The sequence below is a fragment of the Sphaerodactylus townsendi genome, linkage group LG08 (genome assembly GCF_021028975.2).
Source record: "Sphaerodactylus townsendi isolate TG3544 linkage group LG08, MPM_Stown_v2.3, whole genome shotgun sequence".
In the NCBI taxonomy this organism is placed as follows: Eukaryota; Metazoa; Chordata; class Lepidosauria; order Squamata; family Sphaerodactylidae; genus Sphaerodactylus; species Sphaerodactylus townsendi.
Window position 1 is genome coordinate 55,954,641 of NC_059432.1, and position 20,823 is coordinate 55,975,463.

Genomic DNA, 20,823 nt, shown 5'->3' on the forward strand with positions numbered 1-20,823 from the left:
CATTGACCTTCAAAACCCTGTTTGATATGGGACTAACAAAGCTTAATGACCATGCCTGGTTGCAATTCCCCTGCACTTACCTTAGGGGACTGCAAGATGCACCCACCAAAGGTACACTGTGTCAGTGAGACAATAGCTGTCAGGTTGCAGCAGGGTGTGGTCTTGGCAGAATCTACTTGGCAGTCAGCCAGCTTGTAAAGACCCAGCGTGCTCTCAGCAGCATGTTTTTCAGCACTGACCTTCTTATGGAAATTTGGATGGGGCAGCCACCTATTTAAAGAGGGCCAAGGGTAAAGGCAACTCCAAGGCAACTTCTATTAGCTCAGTGGCTTGTTACTCCCTAGGATTGTATTGGGGAGGAAGATTGGCTGAGACCAAGGTTGACCCTTTCTTGGGAAAGCATTGTGCCAAGGAGCAGCCAGGGAGGAAGAACCAGATCCATTCCAAGGCAAGAAAGAGCCTTTTCCACTGTGGTACCAAAACTTTGGCTACGGACACCCCCACACATCCACACACCCATTAGGCATTTGGTTAGAGGTGCCATTCTTCCATCCTGGTAACTGTAATTTACAGAACAATAATATGGCTATATTTGCAGTCCAGCAATCTGTATCTAATCAGAAAGCTCATTCAATATTCTAAAAGCTAATAATGAAATCCAACTGCTTGGACATCACGTTGCTGCCTGTCCAGCTTCACCTTACAATTTCCAACTGGCATAGATGTGCCAAAATGTTACAAGACAATTACATATGTTTGGGGTGAAAGAACAACTCATATTAATCTAGACCAATTATGATTTGAGCTGAGGACAATTGCTCATCCCTAGTGATTTCAGTCAACAAACTTTTTTTCATTGTACTTCAGTTTGATGCTGAAAACACTGAAGAGACATTAACATAAGATCTTTTCACTGGGACCAGCAAAGGTTGAAATTCTATATTGAAAGCAACAGTTTAGGACATTATTCAGTCTTCTATACTAATCAATATTTCTCTTAGAAAGACTTATGTAGTGACATAGCGCCAACGACGGAGTTGCAGCGGAGACATGGCCGGGCCATGGAGGGGCATTCTGGGGCAGGGCAGGGGTGCTCCTGCCCCGGGCGCAGTTTCCCCTCGCCCCTGGTATTATGTTTCAGCTTTTGGCTAATGCAGAATAGCTAAAAAGCATAAATATACCTGACACATCCACTACTATTGACTCAAAGTTCAATTTGAACTTAAAGAATTGAACTTAAAGAATTAGCATACTGAGGAAGTACTAGACAAAACAGGGCAGATATATTGAACTATATGAGGAAGTCCTAGACAAAATAGGGCAGATATATTAAACTATGTGCAGTCATAGTTATAACATAACATTTATGTTGTGCATATCTTTATTGATTAGGCATTACTGGCCCAATACACATTGATGAATCAGGTGAGAGGAACATGGACTACTCTGTTTATGATCTTCAAAAATCTGGAAATTCAACACGCTTTATTCCTGTGCTTAACTTTGACAGTGACAGAAAAGCAATCAGGTAATGTTCACTGTTCACAATGTAATTGTATATGCAGCAAGCTGAGTCTTATATAATCCTTGTCATTCATTGTATGAAGGAAAAGGCTATAATTTCCCCCCTCTTTTGTTTATTTTTTCTTTACTGATTTTCTCACCAACGGGGACTGAAAGGCCATTTCCGCACGGGCGGAAAATGACAGCCTGGAGACGGTAAAAACGCCGTCTCCAGGCTGCCATTCGCACGGGCGGCGTAGCTGCAGCGCAGCCGCGCCGCCCCCGCGCCGCCCGGCTAGCCCGCAGCCGGCGTATTCCGAGAACGCTAAGAAGCGTTCTTTTGGGAATATGCCACCGTGAAGCCGCTGCCGAGCGAACGGCAGCGGCTTCACGGCGCCTCCCCGACCCAGCACTCACCTTGTCCCTGGGCCTCCGGCGCGTCGCTGAGGCCTGGGGACACGCCCCCCTGCCCTGCGCCGCTCGAGCAGGCGCGCAGGGCCAGGGGGTCATGTCCCCAGGCCTCGGCGACGCGCCGGAGGCCCAGGGACAAGCCGGGTCGTGCGGGCGCCGGCGCTCCGCGGCGCCGGCTGCCCACCTCTTCCCGGGACCGTCCGTGTGGACGGTCCCAGTGTCTTCGGGTCGGCGCGAGAAGCGCCAACCCAGCCTTTTCCGCTGCCATGCGGAAACGGCCAAAGTAACTTAGAAATAAACAGAAAAGCAGAAGCTACACAAACAGGAAAAGAAGCAGCATGTCTCCAATACCCTGGGCTTGGCTTATATCTATTGGCCCAGCTCACTTAGTGCCACAGGCTGCCAGACATAGGCTCACTTTGAAGACTCACACACCACACCCAGCCTTAAATGCCTTTAACATATACTCATATGTTTAGACCTCGCTCAGTTTACAGAGATATCCACAAGATCCCCCTCCCCTTTCAGGATTGAAACCACCCTACAAGAATGTTATGACAATATAGATTTTTATGCAATATAGATTTTTAAATAATAGAGCATCCATAACAATAGATTGTATTCAAGGTCTGTTTTAATTTTCCTGGTTGTCACTGCAAGGACTGTTTCTTTGTTTACAATACACTTGCTTTAGTTGTTCAAATGATAGGACATTTTGGCTATATTATTCTAAAATCTTGTTCAGCTATTAGATCAGTATATATCAACTTAAAATTCTTATAATTCTATGAAGATGGAGGTGCTCTGGCTGGGTTGCGGGGAGCGATCGGTGGACTTTTGCCTGCCTATGTTGGACGGTGAGACATTGCACCTGACCTCATCTGTCAAGAGCCTGCGAGTGATCCTGGACCCAGCGTTGTCGCTTGAGGCCCAAGTTACTCAAACCGCCCGGGTGGTATTCATCTATGGCAGGCACAGCAACTGGCCCCATACTTCTCCTGGTCAGACCTAGCCACAGTAATCCACACAACGGTACCCTCCAGGCTTGACTATTGTAACTCGCTATATGCTGGTCTGCCTCTGATTGTGATCCAGAAACTTAAACTCGTGCAACGTGCAGCAGCCAGACTCCTTTCCTGGATCGTCCAGTTGGGACTGGATTACGCTGGTCCTATGCCATCTTCATTAGCTGCCCATCAAGTTCCAGGTCATGTTCAAAATGCTGGTTTTGACCTTTGAGGCTATAAGCGGCCTTGGACCTGCATACTTGAGGGACCATGTCTCCCCATATTGCCCCATTAGTTCCCTCTGGTTCTCGGAGGAGAACCTACTAGAGGTACCCGGCCCAAAGCGCATCCAGCTGGCCTCTACTAGGGCCAGGGCTTTTACGGCCCTGGCCCCTCTCTGGTGGAACAGGCTTCCTAGGGAGACCAGGCCCCTGTGGGACTTACAAGGTTTCTGCAGGGCCTGTAAAATGTACCTGTTCCGCCAGGCATTTGGCCAGCCAGGGTGACTGCTGATCTAAGGACATCTGGTCTCTAATTACATCTGGCCTTCGGTGGGCTCAGTTGGGAGGAGAGGGAGGGGGTTGAGTTTTACATTGTTTACATTTTTTAAAGTTCCTGTTAGTACTGGTGGATTTGTGTGTTTTAAATTGTGTGTTTAAATAGATTATAATAATATATTGTTTTATTTTGATGATAACTGCCCTGAGCTCTTCAGGGGAGGGCGGCCTATAAATTTAATAAACAAACAAACAAACAAACAAACGAATGAATGAATGAATGAATGAATGAATGAATGAATGAATGAATGAATGAATGAATGAATGAATGAATGAATGAATGAATGAATGAATAACCCTGATAAATTATATCAGGAAAAAACCCTGATAAATTATATTCAAATGAATCAAAAATATAAAAATATCTAAGAATGTTTATGTGTACATTGTTCAAAGGTACGTAGTTTATGTCTATATCAGCAGTCTATATTGACTCTTCTATCTGACTTTATAACTTATCCTTAATTTTGATCAAAGCAAGAAGTAAAATTGAATTGTTTAGTTGGCCTATATAAATTTGATAAATAATAATAACAACAAACTGAATAATTTAAATAATTTGTTCTAGCCAATAATTCATCTGGTTGGAACCAGATTTGTGATTCTGCTGATGTGTGAGGAAACTAAAAATACACACGAAGCTGCCTTATACTGAATCAGATCCTTGATCCATGAAGTTCAGTACCACCTAGTCACACTGGCAGCAACTCTCCAGGATCTCAAGCAGAGATCTTTCCCATCACCTACTATGTATGTGAATACTGTTAAATCCCAACTGACTTATGGTGATCTCAAGAAGAGCCTTTCAAGTTAAGTGAGAAGCATAAGTAGTTTGCCAAGTATGGGCCCTGCTTAGCTTCCAGGATTTGATGAGATCTGCATCCCCATCACCTACTACCTGATCCCTTTTAGCTGAAGATGCTTGCTTGGGAAGGAGAACCTGTAGGACTCATGCTGCAAAAAATGTTAGAAAACAGGATACTTCCTACTACACTTTGACCCTACGGGTTACCACTCTCATAAATGGCTACTCTTATATTTTGCTCTATTTTCATTTATCTTTTGCTAGAATCAATCTGTCCATATCTTTGCTAATAACCAGTAATGAATGTTGTAGAAGAGATAACACAGTTATTGGTTAATATTGCTATATATTTTCCAGTGTTTTCTGAGCAATAGGATCCAAGAGACAGGTATATAGATGGGACACTGTGAGTTTGTGAGAACAAGATAGTTCAAATTTAGAAAGGGTATCCATTTTACTCTGATGGTCTTCATTCTGATGGTCTTTCTTAAGTAACATTGGTGTATGTTGTCTTTTTTTTTCCAGGGGTACAAGTGATAGTGAATCTTAGAAATGAAAACAACTTTCTTTCTGTAAGATAATGAATGGAGACGAGACATTGACACATTTTGTTTTTTTTCCCACAGCCCAACCATGGAAATTGACTACATCAGTTGGTCAGGTGGAGAAATACCTAAAGACAGACCACTGTGTGGGTTTCACAATGAACACTGTAAAACTCCAGTTACCAGTGAGTGTGATGTTTAAAATAAGATTAGCATCATTGGAGAACGAAAAATAATTGAAATGCTCCATAGCATTTCTCATTCAAAGATCTAAAGTTTTTCTTTTTGGCAGTGTTAGCTGAGCTGTCTGGCTCCCACGGAATGGGAGAAGATCTGGCTGGGTACATTAAGCCATTCTGCGAAGTCCCATTCAAGGTTTTATTGTGAACTGAGCTATTGCATTACATCACATTAGACCAGTTTTAGAAACAGTAACTAATTTTATAAACACAATAAAATTTCATTCAGAAGCATTCAAGCAAGTATGGGAAGCAAACTCTTGCTATGTCCACTTCAGTTCATATGGGAGTTTCTGAGGTAACCTTATATGTTTAGTACTTGAAAATAACACACACATTCACAAATTCTGCTCTGAGCCAAAACTCTTTTTTTATTCAAGTGACCTACAGACATAGTGGTATTCTTATGCAAAGTGCATTATTTAATATAATTTGCTGTTCCATGATTTTCACATGGGGTGAATCAAATATCTCTTGATCTGGGTGTAGACTTGATCCACATAGGCCAAAAAGGAATAGTGACCTCTTATAACGTATCTGGATCATTACTGTTCCATATTTATTTGCTGACATTTTTTTCTTTTTTTCTTTTTAAAATACTAAAAGAAAAAATAGCTTTTTTCTTTTTAAAATACTAACATTCTGGTAGCCAAATATGAAAAAAAATATTCCAAAGATCAATTATATTTTATATAAGTGAAAAAAATTAGCAATGTCATCATAGCTTTTGAAGTTCATTAAAGTCAGTGGGTTTACAAATGTGTAACTCTGCTTACAATTGCACTGTAATTTTGTTATGTAGTTTCTAATTCTAATATTAGATGCATAAGTAAATCAATATTATTTATTCATCTATTTCATCATTCATAAATTATAAGACATCTATCTTTTTATTGCTCCTTGCTGTAAAGGCATTCCATCGATTTTATTATTGCCACATTAGTACCTTTTGCACTAACTTTTATGTTCCTTGTAATGGCATGATAGATCTACTTTCTGAGACTTGTCTGAAAAATTGGCCTTTGTCAGACTATGGCATGCATCAAGAAAGATGCAGCTTGATTTGTCAGTACACAAGTAATTAACTATTTGTGTTCTTTGTCATTAGAAGGCATGGCCCTTATAGTGATGGTAATTCTCCTGATAATAGCAATATCAGGGGCCATTGGTGTGGCAACATTCATGAAGATCCATAAAGGAAGTCTGCAAAAGCAAATCAATGACATGTGGTGGAAAATTAACTATGAGGATATCACCATTTTTAATGATAATAAGGTAAATCATACTCTGCTGTATACCTGAAAGTCCTGTTTGTATTTCAGAGGGGTTGTTTTGGAAATACAAACATTTGGAACTGAGTCTGTCTTTCACAGCATTGTTCAGTGTGATCTACTGAATCTTTCCAAGATCTTAGGCATGGTGTTTCCTAGTCTTCAGAATCTGATTTTCTTAAACAATTAAGGTACCTGGAATTTTTTACTTGCACAGCATCTGCCACAAAACTATGGACCTTTCCAAAGCTACTGGCTGAGGGTACAAACCTGGATCATATGGCACATGACCTGGTTGATGACTATGAGAGCATCACATTACCTGTGCATTCCACTTCTTTTTTCCTGCCTATCATAGCTTTATTGTCTAACCCAGGGGTAGGGAACCTGCGGCTCTCCAGATGTTCAGGAACTACAATTCCCATCAGCCTCTGTCAGCATGGCCAATTGGCCATGCTGGTAGGGGCTGATGGGAATTGTAGTTCCTGAACATCTGGAGAGCCGCAGGTTCCCTACCCCTGGTCTAACCCTTATCAAAATGAGAATTTCAAGGTACTTGAGGCCCAGCCTTAAATTCCTGCACGTCAGATTAGAGAGTACAGATTAGTCATACTAGCTCAAGTATAAATCATAAGTCAATTCTTTCAGTATCTATAGCACAAAGAATATTATGTAGAAATGGCCTAGTAATAGTCATGTTGACTTATTTATACTTGAAATAAGAAGATGCAACAATATTTGCTCACATTCATCTCTTGTCTCTTCCTTCCTATTGTTTCTTCTCAGCTGAAATATAGTGAATTCTTTAAAACAGAGACCTGACTTTTGGGATTATCTTACATTGTAAAGCTCCATATTTGGTGATTCTAAATCAGAGAGGTATTATCTTTTCTGACAGAATAAGAAGCATAGCCTTACAGAGGATATTCTGTCTGAGCTATGTACCCCTAGTAGGAAAAAATCCATACATTGAATGGCAACTCAGCAAACATGGTTGGCAAGGACCAGAATATAATTATTTTAGAATAGGACCCTTTTCAGATAGGGTTTATATAAGCTGACCATCCATCCCGCTTTTGGCGGGACATTCACGCCTTGGGAGATCTTGTCCCGCGTCCCGTGGGTTTTCCCTAATGTCCCGGGTTTTGGAAGGCTGCCGCACTGCCTTCTGGGGTGCAAGGCAGTGCGGTAGCCTCCTGGGCGGCTGCAGGAGTGCACAGCCTTCTGGGGCGCTGCCGTTTTCCGCCCTGTGACAGGGTGGGAAACGGCAGCGCCCCAGAAGGCTGTGCGCTCCTGCGGCCGCATGCGCATGTGGCCGCAGGGGCATGGCCTTCTGGGGCACTGCCGTTTCCCACCCTGTCACAGGGCGCAAAATGGCAGCGCCCCAGAAGGCAGTGCACTCCTGCGGCTGCACAAGTGTGTGTGTGTGTGCGCGCGCATGCGCGCGCACGGGGGTCTGCCCACTCGTCCCGGTTGACAAAGGTGACCATCTGGTCACCTTAGGTTTATCAGATCTACAGCCCTTGGAAATAAAAAAGTTTTATAATTTGTTGCAGTTATAATTTATTTTAGTAATTTTGATGTGATGCTGGCATAGGGTTGATGGGATTTTCATGTGATGCTAGGCTTCTGCCCTCAACCACAATTGTGGGTAGAGCATGAAGAGGGGAAGCAATTATCAATGTCCTGATGTAACTTCCAAGTGAAATCTAAAAGTGATTTTGCAACATCAGTTGATGCCCCTTTCTCCCCCATTCACCAGTCATTTGATCACAGGGGTGGGTGATTGGGAGTTTTCAAAACCATGCAAATGGTAAGCCAATTCTGGCAGCACTAAAGAGTTTCCATGTGCATGTGTCTAGCAACTGTGTTACCAGAGTTAGGGAAATAATTGAATTTCACACATACAGAGTTGCTTTCTATTTGGTTTACTAAAACAATAACATTTGAAAAAAATTAACTAATTGTAGACTTTGCAACAGCCAAAAGAGGTCTACAATACAAAAATTACTGTCAGGCAGAGAGGAAGCACAATAGATGGTAGGGGTAAAAACCAAGAGAAGCATTCAATTTATTGAGCTTGGAACACAGCTTCCCCTAGAATTCAAGTGGTATTAATAAAATTGCACACTGTTCCATCTCCCCTACTTTCATTATGATCACATGTGCAATGTTAGCATGCTACTGCAACATTTTCCCAAGCCATGAATTTCTGGAGTGCTATGTGCAGTTTAAATGAGATATGTATGCGGGTTCTCAAACAGATAAGTTTTTCTGCCCCACCAGCACCATGTTTAAATCAGGCTTGCTTGTATAAGAAGTTTATTTTAATGGACCTATAATTTTCATTTTTTAAAATTAATTTTTATTAAATTTTCTTCTTGTTTATAATCATCACAAACAAATAAGTGAAATCAAAACTCAAGAAAAAAGAAATAAGAATAAAGAACCATCAATAGGAAAATGAAAGAAGAGAAAGATAAGAAAATTTTTCCCACATACATTTCCTAAAATGAAATTGACTTCCTACTAAAATTCTAATTTGCTTAAATAAATAGTATAATTTGGTTACATTTCACTACAGATCTTAAAATTATTAATCTGGAATGTTAATTCAGTTGCTTGAATATTAATATAATTGTATAATTCTTTAATTACTAATGCTTTAACTTTGACAATTTTCTTTTCATAATTTCTAGCGACTCCTTTTAGAATATTTCAGTTCCAAGTATTCAGTATTGCAAACTGAACATAAAATATTTATATTTTTGTTCTCTTTTAAAATAAACAGTTAATGGGTCCCGACTTTTAGCAATTTTTTTTCCAAATAATGATATTTAATTACTGTTGATAATTTGTTCATTTCTGAGAGTTCCATTAATTTACTTGTCCAATTCTTTGTTGTTCAAAGATTTTCACTCTTTTGCCTGAAGTATTCTAGCAGCAGTGACCATATACAATATTAACATTTTACTTTCTTTTTAATTGAAGAGCCTAACAAGTTTAACACAAACATTTCTGGTTTAAATCTAAATTTATAACACAATATAAATTAAAATTTATTTTTGCACCAAAATGCCTTTGCCACCTTGTACTTCCACCACTTATGCATGAAGGCCCTATCTGTTTATTACATTTCCAACACATCTGTGATGTTCCTTTATACATCTCTGCCAGCTTCAATAGGTATAAATACCAGTTATATAGCATCTTATAATAATTCTCCTGCAAATTTATACTGCTGGTAAATTTTAGTCCCTTCTTCCAAGTGATAATAAACTACTTGTATTCTCTCTCCAAGGAAAAATTCAATTTGTCTCAAGCAAATACGCCTGAACCCACAGAAAAGGAAAACTTTGGTTCCCATTTGTTGAAGTCTAGCAATAACTATTCTGGTTTGAAAGACAAGCAGGGGAAAGAAGTATTTTATACCACAGTAGGGCTTTATCAGGTATGTATGTAAAAATCTAGTCTAGACATGTATCGATAGTCATATGCTCCAGTTACTTCTGCTAACTGTATTATTTCTGGTTTCCATTATTTATATTTATATTCTGCACACATAAACAGGGTTCAAACTGCCCAACAGAATCAATGCCAAAGTAATCCCCAAGTAGGACTGTAAAGTGGACATCCCTGATTTGTTCAGGCTTATAATAGTGTATTTTATCTGTGTACAAATTTACATTAGGTGTTCCTTAGAAAGATGTAAGCAGAGGGACAAATTGCAATACCCTTGCAAAGGTGTGATTGTTTATTTGCTTTACCAGAACTGTTGATTGCTCCCCGAGGCATGTTTTGGCTCAATGAAGCATCAATTAGCACAGTGCTATATCGGCATATGATCTTTCTGCTCATGAGCATCTGACCCCATCAGCAATTGCTAGATTCATGTAGAATTTTTTTCTCACCCCCAAGCAATTGTACAATTTGCTCTTTCCTTGGTATCAGTCTAGTTCATTTTCTTTAAAAGTGCTAAAATATGGTCCATTTGTTTGTTTCAGGGAATCCTTGTTGCTCTCAAATTTGTTGATAATCATACAGATACATGGATCTGCAAACCATCAATTCTTTGTGAAGTTCAGATGGTATAGTTCACTCTGAAACCTTTTGTCATCATTTTTCTCAAATGCTATTTGTATTGTAGAGCATCCCAATGGTTAGGTCCCAGGTTATGGTTGGACAGTACATGATATGGCAACTAGATATTGCAATGCTGGAAAAAAAGCTATACAACAATGAGAATGCAAATGAGGTGGTCATTAGTGACAGGTTAGTCAGAGGAAGAAGTTCTCGGGTTAATACAATTATGGCAGAAACACTAGGGGCATACAAATTAACAAGTCCTTTGTCTTTATAGGGTTATGGTCCAAGGCTGGAGATAGGAATGCTCTCCAGGGCAGGGTTATCTTCAGGAAGGGTGTTATGCATGGCTAAGTTGGTGAGGGCAAGTCCAGACAAGTTTTTACTGTGTCCTTGTGGGTACCCTTAGTCAATACAGAGAGTGGGATCCCCATTTTGGCTCCTCACTGCTAGGCACTCCAAGGGTTGGCTGAATTAGTAGAGGCATCACTGTCTTAAAACAGAGCTGCTGTGCCCCCCTCCTCCACAGATTGGTCTAGCAATAGGACAGGCAGTGTAGGAGATAGTCATCTTAACTCAATGTATGTTGCACAGTTTGAATAGGACTTAAAACTGTATGCTGGGTGCCAGACTCACAGATGTCTCTTTCCTTTAAGATGAGAGAATTGAGACACGAGAATCTAATAATCTTCTATGGGATATACCCCCAAGCTCCAAGCAGTTGTATTGTAACACACTACTGCAAGAAGGGAAGCATAAAGGTGAGGACTTTGTATGAAGAGTTAGAGTATTTGTATTTATCTGGTTGTCTAATCTTATGGTGCATTATAATTGATGCATTTTACCACAATACCTCTAATTAGGGTTGCCAGGTCCAGCATGGCAACCAGAGGGAGACTGGAGGTAGGCCATCAGAAGCAGCATCACAGCCTTCCCGGCAAAACCAAAAACTCTGGTTTTTATTATAGTGTTCCTAGATAGGCATTTGTTACTTCCAGGTTTTCCTAGAAGTGATGTAACACTACCAGCTGACATCCATTGTTTAAATTTTATCTTTCTTCTGTTGCTGTTTGAGTGGTAGCAGGAAATGATATCTAGGGGCCCAGGTTTTTCCCACTCCCCCCCCCCCCATCAGTGAGCTGGAAACCCTACTTCTAATGATATCAGAACATTTTTCACTTTCCTTAAAGGTATGCCAGTTGCTGTTTAAGTGGCAAGCTGGTAGGCCACCAAGTTAATACTCCATTAGAAACAAAAAGAGACAAAGTGCAATTGTGTGATTTTATTGGAAACAAAACAGAAAATATATTTTTAGAGATTAGCCTTGTTGGTCTTCAGTAGAAACTGTTAGATTCGTAACCAGTAGCACCTTAAAGATTCAACAAGAGCGTCAGCAAGAAAATGTATTGTTGCTGAAAAAACCACGTCACATTAAACAGTAATGGAAACATTCATGCAGACAAGTTGAAATGAATCAGCAGTGCAACACACACACAAAATATTTCAGCAAGAATTTTTAACTGATTGTTTTTACAGGATGTTCTGATGCATTCTGATATTGAATTGGACTGGATATTCAAAATCTCCTTTGCTTATGACATAGTCAATGTAAGTATGCTGTGACAGAATTTCTTTTTCATAGAAGATTAGATTAAACCCACAAAATTATTGCTGTGGAGCTTGGATATCAAAAAGAAACTGGAAAGAGAATTAACAGGCTATTATCACCAGGTGTTCATGTGGCTTAAAAGAAGTGTTCTGGGTTTGTGTTTTTGTGTGAGAGAAAGAGAGAGAAAGGCAGGCAGACTTCATGTGTTATATAAAGTTCTAGAATATGAGCAAACTTCATCTCCTCTAGAAAATTTCTGAGCAGGATAGATTGCACATTGCATAAGTGATACAACATAACAGTACATTTGAACTGGAGAGCCAGCGTGGTATAGTAGTTAAGTTTAGGTGGATACTAATCTGGAGAACTGGGTTTGATTCCCCACTCGTCCACCTGAGAAGTAAAGGCTTATCTGGTGAACCAGATGTGTTTCCACACTTCTACATTCCTGCTGGGTGACTTTGGGCTAGTCACAGTTCTTTGGAACTCTCTCAGCCCCACCTACCTCACAAGGTGTCTGTTGTGGGGAGAGGAAGGGAAAGGAGCTTGTAAGCCACCTTGAGTCTCCTTGTAGGAGAGAAAGGTGAGGTATAAATCCAAACTCCTCCTCCTCTTCCTCTTCCTCTCCTTCTTCCTCTGTTGGGCTTCTGACTACAACTGAAATGACTGCTTTGGATGTATATTAAGTTTAAATGGATTGTACCTGCATATTTTTAATCTCTACTAATATCCTGATGAGGAGGGGGGGGGGGTCAGGGCACTTTCCAGGGTTGTTTTCACCTTGAGGGAGAATTCATTAGAACTAGGTCTAGCAGCAATTAACGGCAACTTGATAGGCCACAAGTTGTATGGCACAGCCAGTACTGCCTGCTTGATATTGTTCAACAGTTGTAACCTCATGAAAACTAATGTGGTATAATGGTTAGTTTCAGTCTAAGATCCGGGAGACCCAGCTTTGAATCACTACTATGCTATAGAAGCTCACATAATGATTTGGTCCAGTTTCACATTCTCTGTCTCACAGGTTAGTTGTAAATATAAAATAGAAGAGAGAAGAATGATGCAGGCTGTTTTGGATTCAATTGTAGAGCAAAGTGGGGTATAAATGAAGCAAATAATAAATATAGTGGGGGAAATATAGTTGTTGGTAGGTGGGAAGGAGAAAGGGAAGCAAGAAATGGTGAGAATATGGCTGCTGCCATGAGAAGTGGAGAAGGAAAAAGTGTGAGGAAGGGATGCAGGAAAAAAAGTTTCCCTCCCCATGCAAGTTCTTGAAGGTTTCCCACCAGGAATAGCACTGCACAACATGTTCCAATTCAGCACCCAGCACTGTGCAATGGGGTTGTAGTTTCCCAGGATAAAGGCTGCTGGGGAAGGGAAGGAAAGCTAAAGATGGGGGATGGATAAAGATAGGTTTGCTGATAGGTGGGAAGGAAATTAAAAAGAAGGGAAATGGGAGCGATTATGAAGGCTTTGAGGGAAGGGGAAAAAGTGATGCCCTGCAAGTTCTTGTAGGTTCCTTTCTAGTTTCTGCTGCTTCAGCAGCATTTGTGACTTCAAGGACCACATTCAACTCAATAAATTCCAGTTGCAATTTTATAAACATGTGTTATACTATCTGTCACAATACATCTGTAGAATTAATTAAATACAAATCAAAGTGAGGCATTTATATTTATGGAGTATTTCACTCAGATGTACTTTTTGAGATTTAGTGGCATTTTTGCATACACTGCAGATTTTTCTGTGTGTTTATTTTTAGGGTATGTTGTTCATCCACAATAGTCCCCTGAATTCTCATGGCAACTTAAAACCTACCAACTGCTTAGTGGATAGTCGCATGCAGGTGAAGCTGAGTGGATTTGGACTATGGGAATTTAAGTATGGAAAGAAAACCAGGGTAATAACAGAGGACACCAACTATGAAGGTAAAGAGTTCCACAAAACACTGCCATTACCATTCCAGAGCATTTTACTCCTGACATGCTAATGGCTATCTAAAGAGTTTAAAAGATAGTCTACTTGCAGTAGGCTTCTGTCCAGCCAATAGTTACTTCAACACTGGACTGCATAGTTGCCATGTGAAGAAAGTGTCCCAGGACAAAAATACCGTAGGTATGATTTTCCTTAGAACTCCCTGGGGAAGTGCTAACTATCAAATTCTCTAATCTTATAAATTCACAAAATCCTCCACTGTCACGATTGCTATCACCAGTTGGCCATTGAGAAAATACTTGATAACAGTAGATATAGAGAATTTAGTTGATTCATACGTAGCAACATTTTGCTGTTTTTTATGCATTGCTGCTAAGAATGCCAGCCACCATTCCTCTTCATCACCCCACGCCCTACTGCACCACTGGAGAGATGAGGGGTGGGAAGATTTTTAAGAAATCACTGTAGAAATTACCTTTTTTAAAGGTGGTGTCATGGGGAATAAGGTGGTCATGAGGAGCAAAAAGAAGAAAAATGGTGCTGATAGACAGGACTTGGAAAATGTGTACCTTCCCACCCAGACTGTGTGCTAAGTGGCTTAGTCTGTTTCTGTCTGAAAAGATTGCAGCAAAGCAGACTTGCGAAAGAACACGGTAAGAACAGGTAAAACCTGGAGAGTAGACAATTAGAAGACAAGGTTATATGAATGCTTCCAAAAGAGCTTTCCAGTTTGTAAAAAAAAGGTGGGGGAAGTTGGAGTGATTTCCCATAAGATTTTCTGGAATAGCTCTGAGAAAGATGCTCTACTGGTGTCATAACTAAACTATCTGTTTTGCAAGGGTCTTGCTGATGACATGTTTATTTATTTACTTGATTTATACTCTGCTATTTCTCAGTGAGACTGGGTTCAGGGCACCTAACAACAGCAAACCCCAAACAGTCAATATAAATAAAATACAATATTAAAACATTATCTTTAAAATAATAAATCCTAAGCAGGGGCGTAACGAGGAAGCCCTGGGAAAACTGTAGCCCTGGGCAAAACCTGAGTTGGATGCCCGCCCCCCCATGGGTGGCCACTCCACCATGACCAAAAATTTTTTTGCGCCAGGACATTGGTGCCTGCAGGGGGTGCATTTTTAGACATATCAGCACCAATATGTCAGCATATCATCAGGAGACTGTCCTTATGCTACTCCCCAAGTTTGGTGAGGTTTGGTTCAAGGAGTCCAAAGTTATGGACTCCCAAAGGGGGTGCTCCATCCCCCATTGTTTCCAGTGGGAGCTAATAGGAGTTGGGGGCTACAGTTTTGAGGGTCCATAACTTTGGCCCCCTTGAACCAAACTGCACCAAACTTGGAAGGTGCCATCATCTCCAGATGATACCCTGAAATTTTGGTGCCGATACATCCAAAAATGCACCCCCTGCAGGAACATCCTAGGGTACCCAAGAATGCTTTGTTCTGCATTGAGTTTCTAGCTACTTACTGTCAATGGGGAGTTTACTGCACCTGGGCTGTGGGGGCAGCACAATTCCCTGAGGCCACAGTCCTCCAAAACTTTCCAGCGGGATCTCATCCAGGAGACTGCCCTAATGATACCCCCCAAGTTTGGTGCAGTTTTGAAGTTTCGGGGGGGGGGGCAAAGTTATGGACCCTCAAAACTGTAGCCCCCATCTCCTATTAGCTCCCATCGGAAACAATGGGGGATAGGGGCACCCCCTTTGGGAGTCCATAACTTTGAACTCCCTGAACCAAACCTCACCAAACTATGGGGGAGTAACACTGGAGACAATCTCCTGATGATACCTTGTAAAATTTACAATGCCATAGCAACAAACTGCGCCCCCTGCAGGCCAAAAATGGAAAACCACTAAAATACCCAAAAACGAACCCAGCATTTTGATGCCCCCCACAAGGTGATGCCAAATTGTAGAGCAGCTGCCCACCTTGCCCAATGGGCATTACGCCAGTGATCCTAAGACACAAAAGGGTGTCTTAACCACATGCCCACCTTAGAAATAATTCAAACCAATACTTTTCACTGATATAGGAGAAGTCATCACAAATGTAAGGGATGTTAGAACAGGATATAATAAAGGGGAGAACAAAAGAAAAAGGAGGGAGCTCCAGAGTTCAAAAAAAGAAGAAGAAAAGAACAGAAATTGGAAAACAATAGAAGGTTAAAAGGCGGGGGAGGCAAGTTAATATGTAAAACTGTTATTGCCCTCAACCGTAGGTCTGGCAGATAATCTCTGTCTTACAGGCCCTGTGGAACTGAGCCAGTCCTGCAGGACTCATGTTTCACTGGACCAAGAGTTACACCAGGCTAGGGTCAGCACTGAATAGGCTCTGGCCCTGGCTGAGGACAGCCAGATAGCTCTGGGGACAGGGATTGCCAGAAAGGTGTATCCAGATGAGCGAAAAGCTGTATGGGGTGTGTGTGTGTGTACTGGTCCTGTAAATGTGAGGGTCCCAGACTGTTTGTGGCTTTAAAGGTAAGTGCAAAAACCTTGAATTTGATCCAGAACTCAGCCTGAAACTGGTGGAGCACTGGTTGTATGTGGCTCTCCATGCCACATTCTGGGCTGGTATAATTTCTGGAACAACTTTAAGGGTTGCCCTGTGTAGAGCAACTTACATTAATCCAGGAAGTGATCACTGCATGGATCACTGTGGCTAGATCAGTAGTGGGACAGGTAAAAGGTCAGCTTCAGTACTTGCTTGTTAGTAAACCAGACTAGGAATGGGCAATAGGTAATGTCAAAAGGGAAAATAAACCCCTCTAAAGGAACTATCCAAACCCAAGACCAGGTGTAAAATGTGTGGTACAGCATTCCAGCACTTTGAACAAGATAAAGTATGCTATATAGCAGATTTGTTTTAATACTCACTCACTGAATTTCAGTTTCCCAGCTGCTCAGCTGGAGTGCTGGCTAATGTCTTCTTACTGTGAATCCCTGTGGACAACTAATTTACTAAGGTTGGGTGAATATCCATTACAAGGCACTAAGAAGGGGGATGTTTACAGCTTTGCTATTATTATGAGGGAAATAATATACAATCATGAAGATGGTCCATTTGAAGAACTGAAGCAAACTGCTGAAGGTAGAATTTTGTTTATCGCTTTTTATCCTTTGATCCTTGAATATTTTTTCTCCTTCTAGATGGTTGGAGGAATCTCTAAGGACTGAACACTGGTGAAATGTAGAGCTGACATGTATGAAATGTGCATTTTACACGCTTCTAGTCTGGCCCCTTCCCTACACCCTCATTGATGCACCTAACAAGAACAAACAGGAGTAAATTGTGTGTATGTGTGTGTTTGACAAAGAGAGATCAAAATATTTTAGGATTGTCTCTGTAGCTTTCCTGCACTCTATCAGCAATTGATAGTAAACTAACTAGATGATGATGATGATGATAACAAGCTTTTATTGTCATTGTGCACGCACGCCTGGCAGAAGCCTAAAACCACAAAGCACACTCTTTCAGACCTCACACCCCACCCTCCTCCAACCATCACTACACAGCCCCAACCATATCAGCGTGAAACCTGGAGCTAAGCGTAGCTCCCACAGCCTTTCAGGCAAAAACTGTCTCTGAAGCCAACTGGTCCATTTATGATCCTATATCGTCTGCCACATTTCAAAAAAAGAGTATGCCGGATGAGACAGGCCCTTCAGAATATTCTGAATTTTCTATAGGCAATGGGCATTATAAAGTTCCTCCAAGAGGGGAGAGAGCAGCCAGTAATTCTCCGGGCAGTAGTAATCACCCTTTGGAAACTCAAACAGTTTCATATCAGGCTTAACCCTTCCCCTCATATGAAGGTCTCAATTTTTCTACGTCTGTTGAATTCAACAGCTTAGAAGAAGGTATAACTCTGCTTAGCATAGCACAAGTGGCATAAAAATAGAAAATTCCAAGAACTGTAAGTAGTACTTGTGGCTCTTATTTATAAAACATGCATGGACGGAAAACCACAACTTCCTTCATCCTTCTGTTCTTCATAACATACTCCTGTTCTTAAAATAAACATACCCGTATATACTCGCGTATAAGCCGACTTTTTCAGCACAGTTTTTGTGCCGAAAAAGCCCTCCTTGGCTTATACGCGAGCCACTCACGGCTGCCACCACCACCTGCTGCCCGCCGCCGCCTGTCATTTTTTGTGCCGAAAAAGCCCTCCTTGGCTTATACGCGAGCCACTCACGGCTGCCACCACCACCTGCTGCCCGCCGCCGCCTGTCATTCCCCTCACTCACCCACTCGTCTTCCCCCCCCCTTATTGCTTAAGCAATCTTTGGAGCATTGCCCTTTTAAGAGAATGATAGAGACACCCTGCCGGAGCGGCAGCTTCCCTGGAGCCAAGCCGCTGGGGAAAGAAGAAGGTGAGTGACTTAGGAGAAGGACGGCCAGTGGTGGGCAGGAGCCTGCTGGCTCCCTGACAGGCTTGCGCCTGGCATCCTGGGTGGCCCTGGCTCTTCCCTGCCCCTGCCTGCTCTGCAAAAAGCAGTCGTCTGCTTTTTGGATTTACTTGCTTGCAAGCAAGGAAATGCCAGTGCAGGCAAGGGCTGGGGCAGCTGTGGGGATCCGGGAGGCGGCGGTGGGAGCGATCCAATGGGGAGCAGGCACCCTGGCTCTTCCCTGCCCCCACCTGCTCTGGTGTTTCCTTGCTTGCAAGCAAGGATATGCCAGACAGAGCAGTCCTCTGCTTTTTGGGTTTCCTTGCTTGCAAGCAAGGAAACTCCAAAAGCAGGTGAATGCTCTGTCTGGCGTTTCCTTGCTTGCAAGCAAGGAAACGCCAGAGCAGCCAAGGGGAGCCAAGGCTGCTGTGGGGATCCAGGAGGTGGCAGGGGGTGGGAGCGATCTGGTGGGGAGCGGGCGCCCTGGCTCTTCCCTGCCCCCACCTGCTTTGGAGTTACCACCCTAGCCTTATACACGAGTCAATAAGTTTTCCCAGTTTTTGGTGGTAAAATTAGGTGCCTTGGCCGACACGGGTAGTTGGGTCCAAAGGTTGTTTCTGATAAATATTCAAACACAAATAATGATGATTCTAATAAAATATCATAAAAGCTAAGGAGGTTCAAGTCAGTTCAGAAAAGGCCTCACCGAAAAGTGTGGCTTCCCAGATTGCCTGCCCCCCACCCATCCGGCCAATCCTACCAGGCATCCTGCACAACCTCGCAGGCAACTCGTCCAACCTCCCAGGTGTCCAGCCAATCCTCACAGGCATCCTGCACAACCTCCGAGGCATCCCGGCCAACCTCTCAGGTGTCCGGCCAATCCTCCCAGGCATCCTGCACAACTTACCAGGCATCCCGGCCAAACTCTAAGGTGTCCGGCCAATCCTCGCAGGCATCCTGCACAACCTCCTGGGAGGTGTGTCCGGCCACCTGGGAGGTGTGTCCGGCCACCTGAGAGGTGTGTATGGCCACCTGGGAGGTGTGTCCGGCCACCTGGGAGGTGTGTCCGGCCACCTGGGAGGTGTGTCCGGCCACCTAAGAGGTGTGTCCGGCCACCTGGGAAGTGTTTTTGGCCACCTGAGAGGTTTGTTCGGCAACCTGGGAGGTGTGTCTGGACACCTGGGAGGTGTGTCCGGCCCCTGGGAGGTTTGTCCGGCCACCTGGGAGGTGTCTCCAGAAACCGGAGAGGTGTGTCCGGCTACCTGGGAGGTGTGTCCGGCCACCTGGGAGGTGTGTCCGGCCACCTAAGAGGTGTGTCCGGCCACCTGGGAGGTGTGTCCGGCCACCTGGGAGGTGTGTCCTGCCACCTGGGAGGTGTGTCCGGCCACCTGGGAGGTGTGTCCGGCCACCTGGGAGGTGTGTCTGGCCACCTGGGAGGTGTGTCCGGCCACCTGGGAGGTTTGTCCGGCCACCTGGGAGGTGTGTCCGGACACCTGGGAGGTGTGTCCGGCCACCTGGGAGGTGTGTCCGGACACCTGGGAGGTGTGTCCAGCCCCTGGGAGGTTTGTCCGGCCACCTGGGAGGTGTGTCCGGACACCTAGGATGTGTGTCTGGCCACCTGGGAGGTTTGTCCGGCCACCTAAGAGGTGTGTCCGGCCACCTGGGAAGTGTGTCCGGCCACCTGGGAGGTGTTTCCAGCCACCTGGGAGGTGTGTCCGGCGACCTGACAGGTGTGTACAGACACCTGGGAGGTGTGTCCGGCCACCTGAGAGGTGTGTATGGCCACCTGGGAGGTGTGTCCGGCCACCTGGGAGGTGTGTCCGGCCACCTGGGAGGTGTGTCCAGGCACCTGGGAAGTGTGTTCGGCCACCTGGGAGGTTTGTCCGGCAACCTGGGAGGTGTGTCTGGACACCTGGGAGGTGTGTCAAGCCCCTGGGAGGTTTGTCCGGCCACCTGGGAGGTGTCTCCGGAAACCGGAGAGGTGTGTCCGGCCACCTGGGAGGTGTGTCCGGCCACCTGGGAGGTGTGTCCGGCCACCTAAGAGGTGTGTCCGGCCACCTGGGAGGTGTGTCCGGCCACCTGGGAGGTGTGTCCGGCCACCTGGGAGGTGTGTCCGGCCACCTGGGAGGTGTGTCCGGCCACCTGGGAGGTGTGTCCGGCCACCTGGGAGGTGTGTCCGGCCACCTGGGAGGTGTGTCCGGCCACCTGTTACCCCCCCCCCCCCCCCCCCCCCCGCCCCTTCCGGCCCCCCCCCCCCCCCCCCCCCAAACCCCCGCCCCCCCCGCACCCCCCCCCCCCCCCACCCCCCCCCCCCCCCAGACACCTGGGAGGTTTGTCCGGCCACCTGGGAGGTGTGTCCGGCCACCTAAGAGGTGTGTCCGGCCACCTGGGAAGTGTGTCCGGCCACCTGGGAGGTGTGTCTGGCCACCTGAGAGGTGTGTCCGGCCACC

General features: G+C 44.0%; 1 protein-coding gene across 1 annotated transcript in view; it reads left to right on the forward strand.

Annotated features, from left to right (window-relative positions):
• Positions 1–17,778, forward strand: part of LOC125438449 (guanylate cyclase 2G-like) — a 33,807-nt gene extending 16,029 nt beyond the window's left edge. The window contains exons 6-15 of the mRNA XM_048506890.1: positions 1,393–1,528; positions 4,910–5,013; positions 6,176–6,342; positions 9,640–9,789; positions 10,343–10,426; positions 11,078–11,182; positions 11,958–12,029; positions 13,793–13,983; positions 16,936–17,072; positions 17,672–17,778. Coding sequence (XP_048362847.1) covers positions 1,393–1,528; positions 4,910–5,013; positions 6,176–6,342; positions 9,640–9,789; positions 10,343–10,426; positions 11,078–11,182; positions 11,958–12,029; positions 13,793–13,983; positions 16,936–17,072; positions 17,672–17,778 — 1,253 coding nt within the window. The remainder of the gene's footprint in view (positions 1–1,392; positions 1,529–4,909; positions 5,014–6,175; positions 6,343–9,639; positions 9,790–10,342; positions 10,427–11,077; positions 11,183–11,957; positions 12,030–13,792; positions 13,984–16,935; positions 17,073–17,671) is intronic.
• Positions 17,779–20,823: the final 3,045 nt, after the last annotated feature.